Here is a 10,991-nt window from a genome sequence, read left to right on the forward strand (position 1 = left end):
GACATGTCTGTGAGAACAATTATTTTTGCCATTTCAAAAGTATCACAAGTTAAGCTGTACTAGGAAAAGATATTAGTCCTTCATTAGTGCAAATCATGGAATTAAGATGCAAAAAGCTATAGAGAGGGCTCCGTGGCACATCCTCAGGGATGTCATGTTCACATGTTGCTTTCCACGTGAACTGGAGCTTGTCAGATCCGTACTGATGCAGACAAGTTACAGACAGGTTACAGAGCTGTTGTAATATCAGGCCTTCCAGATCACAAGAGTGTTTTTTTTAAACCTCACTGGCAGCTCGCCCATTAAACACAGGTATTATAACCTGACATCCCTAGTGCTTCTTCCAGGAGTTCCAGTTTTTACAACTATGGTGTTTGGAAAGCTTTATGGTCTGACATGTTAGGAGAAAAAATAGTGGGAAATGGCTTGGAAACCATGAATATTTGTGCATGTAAAGCTTATGGGATTTGCAGACTTGCAGACCCAACTCATCTGTTTATCCTCAGGCCAGATAAGATTCAGTCAAACATGCATTGTTTAAAGGAGCTTTGTTTCCATTATGGCAAATGCATCACAGGAGGCTGACTTTGGGAACTGAAGGGCTCCAGTGCTCCTCCATTGTAAAAGGGCTGTGATGTGTGCTGGACCCTTCTTCCAGCGTCCTGGGTGTTGCAGACTTTTGTAGCTTGCAGGTGGGAGGCTTGGTATCCTTCAGAAGTTCTTTTGACTCATTTGGACCTGTCATGCTTGAGGTGGCATTTCCTTTCCCAAAGTAAACAGACTGTGAGTACAATAACATGTCACTGAGCTAGTGCAATGCTTTTAATGGGCTTTATGCTTTCCTCTTCAGACGTGGACCTGCAGAGCCACTGGAATATTTAACAGGGCCGCGAGTGATCTACAAAGAGAGAGATCTTCCCTACTACCAAGGAGGAGGACAGCCTGTTGTCCACCCATCTAAGGGGAACTACATCCATGCACCAGACGCAAGAGTGGCAGAATTGAGATACCCCCCGTACTACCCAGCCCAGTCCGTCCCAAACCAGCATAAAGGACCCTTCCGGCAGGACGTGCCACCTTCTCCTCCTCAGCCCCACCGTGCACCAGCTTATAATGAGATTATCCGACACCGTGGGACCAGTCCAGACCAGTACCAGTACAGGCAACAGGATCCCAGGCAGAAGAACCCCATGACTGCAGCTGTATAGACACACACTGGACTTGCCAGCACAGCCCTGGAAGAATCCTGTTGGACATCGACCCTTTAGAGTTGTTCCCAAGCATGGCTGCCTCTGCCTGTAAGATTGGCACAAGACCTGGAGTCGTTTGTACTGAGCTGGGCTCAGCATAGGTGCTTTCTGACAGGTGAACTAGAGCCATGAGTGGTACGATGTATTTTGAGTATGTGAGGTACCAGACAGTTGAGTATTTTTTAATTCCTTTTTAAAAGTAGAAAGTGGCTGCTGGAAACGAAGCGCAACACTTATTACACCTCAGGGCTATTTACCGAATCTGGTTACACCAATACAGTACATAGCTGTCTGTCCAGCAGCAGCAGTATCACCAGTTTACTACAGAGCTCTGCTGCAGAGCCTCTCAGTGAGAACACAGCGAGCAGTGTGGACTTCTCACGGGGATCTTGTGGGATCAGCTGACAGGGGCCTCACAGAGTCAGCAGCCATGTTCCAGTCACATTCAGACCAGCAGCACTGTGTGCTAAGGATGCTGCAGTTCCAGATTTGTAACCTCACATTTGTCTTCCTCTTTTTGTTTGATAGTGGCAGCATTAATCTTGTATCCTTACCTTTTTTTACAATCTGCCTAGCAAGGTTCTCATCTTATTGCACCTGCTGCATTTGGAGTAAGGCAAAAAACTTTATCCACCACATGTGGGCAGGCTCAGAGGATAAGACAGCCATCCAAGAGGTGTATGCCTAGCAGTGCGTGCGTGTTTGTGAATATTTCGTAGTCACATGGTGTGCACTTTTTAAAGGTAAACTCCAGAAATCAGATCCTCAGCTGCTGTCAGTGCTGCTCCTGAGATTTCAAAGGAACTAGCCTGCGAGTCATGGCTGTGGAGGTGACTGTGGGCATGGAGTCCATGACTCAATATCTATTAAGCTACTGTGCCAGGTGCTCCTTTGGATTGGACAGGGTGGCCTAACTCCTGACCTGCTCTGGCCAGGCTGACAGTCAAGTGCTTGCTGGCAGCATGCGAGTCAGTGGTGGTGCCAGGCCAGTGCCAAGTGCCAAATAACCCAGGTTCCTGCAGCGGGAGCCAGTGAGAGAGGAGATTTTCACAGTGAGAGGTGAGGAAAGAGACAGTGAAAGCAACAGGGAGATCTTCTATACCCTGGGCCCATGGAGGAAGAAGAGCAAAGAGCTGTAAGAGTTATTTGCAAAAGTGCATAGGACAAGAGTGGGCTGGCAGAGCTGGGGGTCGGGAGCGCCTGCCAGCTCTCTGCCCCATGCAGCCTAAGCTTGCAGTGCAGCCAGGAGGCTAGAAATCCACAGCCGTGTCTACACAGACACGTGCCGTCTAGCCCAATAGGACTGTGGGCCCTCAGAGCTTTGTCTCAAGGCTTTTGTTGAAGGGTAGTCTTACATCTAGAAATATAGAGCTTCCAAGTGCCCTTAATTTCTTAGTATCTGCTTTTGGGAGCATTATTAAATAGTTTGGGCTCCTTTCCTCATCATGAAGAGATCTTGACCTGACCAAGGATTAAGCTCAAGGATTTCTTTGATGTCTTTTTGATACCTTGATATGCAACACATTAAATCATACAGGTCACTTCTAGGCATTAAATATCACAGGAAGGATCGCATCCCTTTCCTAGAAACCCCTGGAAAAGGCCTCGTCAGAGCAAGAGGTCCACAAGGCACAGGGCAGGGCAGTCAGTGCTCTTTCTGGGGCCACAGCTGTAGCCCCTGGTAAGGATGAGCACACATCCCAGTCAGCCCAGTGCTGCCTGTGTACTGCCAGTGAGAGGTTGGTGGAACTGGAGCACTGAGAGTATCTGTGCCTGCCCTGCTGGCCTGCAGGCTCCAGTGGTTGCATTCACACCAATCTCTAGCACTGGCCAGGCTAGAAGCAGCAGGAAGAAGCAGCTTTGGGGTGGTGGAGAGGGGGCATGTCTTCATGATTCAGCTGCGGGGCTGGGCTCCCTGGGGCAGGGGTAGAAGAGCTCCAGATCCAGTCAGGAGGAAGCATTGGTGGGAGGGAGAGCAGTGCAACTGATCATGAAGTAAGTATGTTCAGTTCGTGCTCCATTTCTCCCTGCCCTCTTCCCTAGAAATGTAGGAGGAAAAACCTCTGGAGGGAGGGGTTGGATGTAAGGCCGTGTCTCTTGGCACTCTCCATAAACAAGGCACATTCCCCAGGGAAACTCTGCCTGTCGCATACGTGCTGTACGCAGCCTTCTCTGAAGAGTTTGAGATGCTGCAGGATACTCAGCCAAGACTTGGCAGCCGCAGGGTAGATGCTAGTGTTATGAAGGCCCGCGGAAAGTGAAGCGAAAACAAATTAGAATACTTTCCTTTCCCTGCTTGAAATACAACCGCTGATACATTTGATCCAGCTGTAAAGAAACTTATATATTTGCGACAGTGGCTTTATCAAGCCAGGCCACAATTAAGAACAGCTCTGAATATAAGCTACTGCCTTTATAAATCACTCTCAACTAACCCTTCACATGGCATTGCAGCGCAGTGAGCAGAACTTATTTACAGTATTTCAGGAGCCAGGGCCAAATAAAATCTGGATTGAAGCAGTTTCTGGGTTATTTATAGCCTTTGGAGGATCTGTATAGTTGTCTCCCCATAACCCGAATCTCTCCTTTATGGCTCCCCCTGACTGCATCAGCTCTGCTGGATGAGGTGGTCAGACCGAGCACACACCTTCAGAGCTGTTAATCTTACCCAACGGGTTATTAAATGATGTTTCAGTGTGAGATCAGTACAGAGCTTCTTCCAGGAAAAAAGGAAAATGAGCTGCAAGCATAATATATAGATGCACCCTACAGGCGAGGAGCTAAGATGGAGCGGCAGGCTGACCCAGCTGGAGGACAGGACCCAAAAGTATTGCAGAGCCTCCCATCTGTCTCTGGTGCCATTGTTCTGCGAGGAAATTGCCCTTTGCAGGTTTAATATCTGCTAGAGGTATGGCTTTTTTTGAAGTATAATGTGTAACTACAGTATATATAGTCAGCTTCTCTGCAGTGTAAAATGTATGATTTTAGCACCATATTGTGGAAAAATATGTACCGTGCAGAATCCACGAGGTGCTACAACTGATGGTTGAAAATACGCACTTGCAAAAATCCAAAAGAGCCGTTAAGTAACAAGTTGTTCTTTTCCCCATATGTCCATATGTTTGGGAAAACTACACGTCTGAAGCGCTCTTGACACGTAATCGCCTTGCGTTCCCTCACCCAAAAGGTGCCAGTCCAGCAGCAGCGTCACCGCCGTGGCAGTGGTGTGAGGGGAGGGCCGCGTTTGCAGCAGGAGCAGCGTGCCAGCACTGCGCCTTAAGGGCTACGACGGGAGGGCTGCTGGAGGCTTTGCTTTCCCGAGCTGGGGCGTGCAGCCGGCGGCTCTGGCCCTGGCCCGTGGCCAGCTGGGCCCCGCAGATGAAAGATTAAGAGATACGGAGAGAGCCTGTGCATTTTTGCAGTGACCACCCACTAGTGAGCCATGTCTTGGCCTGAGAGCAGACGTTAGCACTGTGATGCGGCGTGAGGCAGGAGTCTCTTAGCACCCCCTGAACGTTGTGGAGAAAAGGGGAGCAAAGCATGTCAATAATAATTTTTTGAAAGGCTCCTGCTTTGAAGAATTGCGTGCAGCCTGCATTCCAATTCGCTCCAGCTTCTTGAACTAGTTTCACACGCTGCCTAATTTTTATTTTTTTTTTACAGATGAATTGTGCTACCTCCTCCTCCCAGCCATCGCAGATTTGTTTATCAGAGTCAGTGCTGGGAGTGCATCCCACTGAGTGCTCCGCCGGGGCCACATCCTGGTGCTCTGCGCTGGGCAGGGGCTGCTTTGCACCTCCAAAAGGCCATACGCCTGTGCTTGCCCTCACAGAGTTCTGCAGAGTCCCTAAGCCTTACAAAGTGCAAAGTCGGAAGCACTCTTTACTGTCTGCATCAAAGAAAACACTTTTTAAGACACTTCTGTGCTATTCAGGAGGAGAGGGAAGTGTTTATGATCCTGACAATACCCATGAGTTTTAGTTAAATTAATTTCAAAATCACACGTGTTTGTTTTGGGGGAGAAATTCAATACACAATTCCTGAAGTTTTCTTTCTAGTACCATATCAAAGATTTGATCTTTTGGTACATATGGCTATATAAATTTTACCTGTTTTATTTTGCATTAAAATAAAGGCTTTAAGACTACGTATGACTATGGATTTACATGTCGAGTCTGTCTCTTATGTGCATCTACAAAGTCATCGTCACCTCTGGATGTGATATGACGGTGGAAGATGGTACGTGGTCAGGTCGGATCAGAACTGGTAAGGTGATTTCCACAGAACAAAGCACCAACAGCCACGTGCTGTATTATAGAAAATACAATCACTAAGCTACCTGGTTCCTTATCAAATCTGCATTGTCTTCAGTTGTAGCAACGGAGTCCTGATTTCATAGCCCTGACTGAAAGGAGGAGCGAGAGAGAAGTCCCTTGCCAACTCAGCGAATTTCAGCTTAGGCAGCTGCATGCTCATTGCTAGAGCTCCCCAGGCAGTTTCATCTCGCCATCAGGCTCTTGCCTTCGGTAAGCACCAAGCTGTCCTGTGGCCGTGCAGGTCCTGCTGGCTGAGGCTGTATTTCAGCGAGACGCCTGCAGCGCTATCTGCCCAGAAATTTAGGACTCCTTGAAAGTTTTAAACAGGTACTTAACTTGAGGTACGTGGGCCATTTTGCCAAAGCTGATGACACAACTTTTCATGCTCCAGATTATGCATGAGCATAAATCTGTAGAATCAGATCTATGGTTTGCAGAGCATACTGAGATTCAGGCAAGAGTGTTATATTTATGTTAGGTGATGTCATTTTCAAAATAGTAGGTATTTAAGTGAAAAGTCACTGGAACACAGAGAAAGAAGAACTAGTCTTTCTGAGAAGAAAATTTTGCTGCAAAGAAAATGAAAGAGTAAAGAACAAAGTGGAAGGATAGAAAAGTACAGGTTTACAGAAATTGCAGTATGCTCCAAAACATTTTGAATGCAGACTTTGGCATTTATGGCCAAGCCACAGTTCATAGGCAACTCTGAGTAAATTTTAGTCCATACTAAATTGTAATTCATGTAGGCACCAATTTTTAAAGTTATTGAGTCAGAATTTGCATTCATTACTAAAAACTGGGCAGGTAAAATACTAATGCCTGAATTTCTCCTTCTACTCAAGTTATACACAGTAGGAAAAGGCAAACTAAGAGTATATTAAAAGGTGAGAACTCGGTGATCAGAGTTTCAAAAGTGCTCTGGCAATTGGTGGCAAAGGGCAGCAAGGGAGAGCAGTACATGATGGCAACACAGCTGGCAAAAAGGGAAAGGGATGAATAATTAGAATGGGGTGGAATGGGGAGCAGGGTAGAGGGTCAGACCTGAGCAGGAAATAAGTGATGGGGAGGAGAAGGGATTATCTCCAACATGTGAAGTTTAGCGTCAGCAAGGAAAACGAGTCTCCAATATGCTGACCACTGCTCCCATTTCCACTTCACATGAGAGGCTTGTGACACCCACTAAGCCCACTGAGTCAGGAGCTGTTTGCAGCACAAAGCAAGTGACTCCTGACTCAGTGGGCTTAGTGGATAGGTGTCACAAAACAGAAGGGCAAGAAGGAATTGAGGAAACACATCAACTAGTATGGGGAGAGGAAGAGAGCCCCTGCTACCCAAATCTCCCAGCCTTCTGCCCACCTGCCTCTCTTCACTTCCCTGAGTACCACTGCCACCACCAAATCCCCTTCCTTCCCAGCTCTCCCTCTCCTCACAGACCCACCCTGAGCCACAAGTCCCCAACACCACATTGACCTTCAAACACAACTTTGGCCTTCAGTGCTGAGAAGCCTTAAGCCATCTATGAGCATAGGTAACCAACACCAAGAGTTTTCCTGGCACCCAAAAGCGATACGGAGTCAAAGCAAGCAGCATGGAGCAGGCGTTCTCACATGGTGTGGGCTGGGGCTGAGCCGCCATTCCAGATGTGGACAAGTTGTGGTCACCTCTGAATCAGCTGCTTTGTGGCTATAGATTGCAGGAAAGATGAGTTTTATATCCACAGTCATTTGTTTGTCTAGAACAAGCCTTTGATGTGTTCAAAAGCTGTTCTGTTGCTGACCTGGCACAAAATTCAGGTGCCAAAATTATGATTGTAGTCTTTAAAACAGAATTAATTCTCCAGGCATTCCCAAAACATACCTGACAAACTAACCCAAGCTGGTTACAGCAAAAGCAACTCGGAAGCAGAGGAAGCAGCCCTGCTTTGCTTTTCCAGAAGAATATCTGCATCTGAAAGAAAATAATTTATTGGGAAATATGTACAGTAGAGTAAAATTGCAAAATAAGATATTCAATGGGGATTCTATATAAAACCATGCCCTTTGCCTCTAGCAGGTAATGAATAAAAATGATATAAAGAAGAAATGAACACTCAATGTTTTATATTTAAAATATGTTTTGTGAGGAAAACAATGTGGCATAGAAACAGGACTGAAAGGTTCTTCAAGATAATGCCAGCAACTGCAAGATGTCAGCAGCATTGTCGTGTAATTTTCAAGGTGTGGGTTTTTAATTTTCTCTTATGAATCACAGAAGGCAGACGTGAAAGCTGTCATTAAAATTCATTACAAGAAAAGCAAACTTATATTAAAACCAACCCCCTTCCTCTCTGAATTTTTGGTACTGGTTAGGAATCACTGTCTGCCTTTCTGCCAAAACCTTACCTACGCAACAAGATTTAATCTCTAGGCTGTTAAATCTGAGTTTTCATACATCACCTTCTTCAATCCAGAGTACAAAAAAAGCAAATATATATATATATATATATATATTGCTACTCTAAATTGCAGCCTAGATTTTCACACCAGCAAGCTACAGTTTTAAGAGGCTTCATCTGCCATAATTTTTCTAGGAATGAAAAGAGAATGAAAAGTAGAGCAAATATGAAGAAAACAGATTAGAAGTAAATAAGAGAAGCAGCCCTCCTTCATCCTTCCATTCTCCTTCCTGCTAGGTATGTCTATATATATATATATATATAAACTTAGGTATTGCTATTTTTGACCTAAAATCCAGTTACCTCTTCCAATATATTTGTAGCCATTCTCCCTCTCCAAAGGAAAGAGGAGTCGGCAGTAACAGCAATATACGCGCATGAAAAAATCTGTTGTAAATTGTGACCTCTTGGTGGATGGATGTACAGACTGAGCTGTGAGAGAGGAGGTGTTCAGACAGCAGCGTTCCCATGTGCTGCACACCGGACCAATGCCTGCGGCTCTGTAAGTGGCAATTTACAGAGGTGAGCTGAGTTTGCAGGGAACTGCCTGCCTGGCTGTGGGAGGGTTTGCCACAGTTGCTGCAGCAGGTGAGCGCTGCGGAGCCAGCAGCAGGACCATGGCATGGTGGCAGTGCAATCAGTGGCCTGGCCGGGATGGAAAAGGTTGAAACCAGAGAAGAACTTAGAGCAAATAGCTGAGGCTGCTCTGAGGTGATGTTAGGCAGCCTGACAGCCTGCTGGTTACTTCAGGAAGCAGAGGAAGTCGTAGGTGCTCTTGGCATGTCCAGGTGCCAGCTCTGCATTCAGACATGGCCAGATCAGTCACAACCACAGTGTTAAGTGCAGGAAGGGTATTTCCGAGTCCATTTGGATGAACTTGCACGCATCCTTTTTATAGTGGAGAGTGTCTCTTCTTTCTTCCCTCTTCATCCTTTACATGGAAGCAAGCCCTCCAGGCCTGTCATTTTCTTTATGTATAAGGAAAGGTTGATGAGGTCTGAGTCCAATGTTCATTTAACCTTGCTGTGCTGCCAAGTTCTGCCCTGTCCCATCCCGCCCTCCTAGCTCTTGGGCCTACCCCATCCTCCAGGCCTTCTCTCCTTCCCAGTTGTAATGGTTTTTATTGCTGGGAGAGGACAAAGGTAACTGAGTGCTACTTGGGTTTAAAAAAAAAGTCATTTTTCTTCACTGTGCTGTTTTTAACGTGGACTGTTTCCCAGCTCTGTTCCCCAAATTGTTTTAATGGCACGAGAGTGGATAGAAAAGTGATGGGAACAAGGCTGGGGGGGGGGGGGGTCAGGATGGATTGGAGAGTGGTTAGGCTGCCGTTGCTACAAAACAGAAATGGAAAAGCAAAGCAAGAACACTAAATGACAGCCAAAGCACAATGTATTTAGGGGCTTGGATTTGAAAAGCCAAGCACCATCTTCTGCATTGGTTACATTCCTCTGCAAGATAACTTCTGGCCAAGTTTCCTGTGAGCAGAGGCAGAGTTCTCTAAATTTGAATTCCTGAGGCTCTTGCTTGTGGATTTTCTTTTGTGTTCAGCATTAAAAGAGGAGAAATCACAAGGCTAAAGTTGGGCTGTGGCTTGTCCCTCCTTGGGATGAGCAGAGGCTCCAAGGGGCTCTGGGACCCCTCCCCCCTTGCAGATGGATGTAGCACAGAGATCACCTCAGTGGCCTGTGGACATGGAGTACCAGGAAAGACAGGGCAGTTGTGGACCTGTCTGTGCAGGACTCACTGAGTTTCCCTCCTCCATGGGCTTCCTCAGCTCAAGCTGGTTCCTGGGTAAGGCTGTTTCTGTCAGTGAAGACATTGGTCCATCAGTAGTTGCATGGCTGCTGCCAAGGCAACTGAATGGCTGTGACGTCGGTGGCTGAGGCCATTGCTCGGAGGCGCAGCCATGGTGGAGCTCCAGGCTTCACATGGGTAAGGTGCTGCCCAAAGGCCTCCGTGTGAGGAATACACATGGCAGCAAGTCCCCAAGAACTGCCAGGGTGCTCACTGTCACTATCCTTGTGGGGCTTTAGGTATTTTTAGGGCAGTTTTGCTCTCCTGGCAGTCTGGCTAAGGACTGCCAGCAGTGATTCCAGTCACCTCGCAGCATATATTTCATCAGCCCCAGGCTTGGCTGGCAGCAGGGACATGTGGGCAAGACTCCCTGGGTCCTTGAGGCACAAGAGGAGGCAGTTTGCCAGCTGAGCTCCAGGATTCTCCCAGCCCTGTATCTGCTGGAGAACAAAGGAGGCTCTTGGCCCAAGACAGGCAGCATTGCACACCATGTTTTGAGCAGCGCATCTTTGTTCGGTTACGTTTGTCTTCTTTGGTGCTTCTGCTGAACAAGAGTCTGTTGTTCTCTCACCAACTTCAACAAGGCTGAGTCCAGCTGGATTTGTGTTTTAGGTGCAGAGAGTCAACAATGCACCCACCAGTTTCCATGTCACAGAGAGCTAAGCACAGCCCTGCCTGGGCACCTGTGCTTGTCCCTGCATTCCCAGAGCAGCAACGTCCTGTGCCATCAGCCTCTTGAGCAGGGCCTGCATCCTGAGCCCTCCCAGCAGCTCAGGCCCCTCCGGTCTGGGGAATGCTTTGGTGATTTATGTATCCCCAGTATTCATCTGCCCAGTAACCTATCTGTCAGGACACCCTGGGTGGGCAGGGCTTGCTTGGGTTCCTATGTAAGGCTGGGGCAGGTCCAGTGAGTGGCCTCAGGCTCCTCCTGGTGAGTCGTGGCAGAAGGGTCAGGGTCTTGACCTGCTGCTCAGTACCAGCCCCACCAGACTGGGGACAGATCAGAAGGACACTCGGCATTGTCACTCCTGTCAGCCCTGTGCAGGCACAACACACACAGTCCCCCTGGCTGCTCCAGAGTGTGATTGAGGCTGCTGAGCTGCAGACAAAGCCAGGAAGCTGTTACTGGTCAGATACTTTGGGGGGAGCATAATTTCCACAACAATAAATGCATCTGATTATTTGGTTGCAGGGAAG

General features: G+C 47.4%; 1 protein-coding gene across 4 annotated transcripts in view; it reads left to right on the forward strand.

The window, feature by feature from the left end:
* PARD3B (par-3 family cell polarity regulator beta) overlaps positions 1-5,401 on the forward strand; it is a 370,506-nt gene extending 365,105 nt beyond the window's left edge. For all 4 annotated transcript variants that reach the window (XM_048953007.1, XM_048953006.1, XM_048953009.1 and 1 more), the window contains one exon: positions 851-5,401. In XM_048953007.1, coding sequence (XP_048808964.1) covers positions 851-1,208 — 358 coding nt within the window. In that variant the 3' untranslated portion in view covers positions 1,209-5,401. The remainder of the gene's footprint in view (positions 1-850) is intronic.
* Positions 5,402-10,991: the final 5,590 nt, after the last annotated feature.

The sequence above is a fragment of the Lagopus muta genome, chromosome 8 (assembly GCF_023343835.1).
Source record: "Lagopus muta isolate bLagMut1 chromosome 8, bLagMut1 primary, whole genome shotgun sequence".
In the NCBI taxonomy this organism is placed as follows: Eukaryota; Metazoa; Chordata; class Aves; order Galliformes; family Phasianidae; genus Lagopus; species Lagopus muta.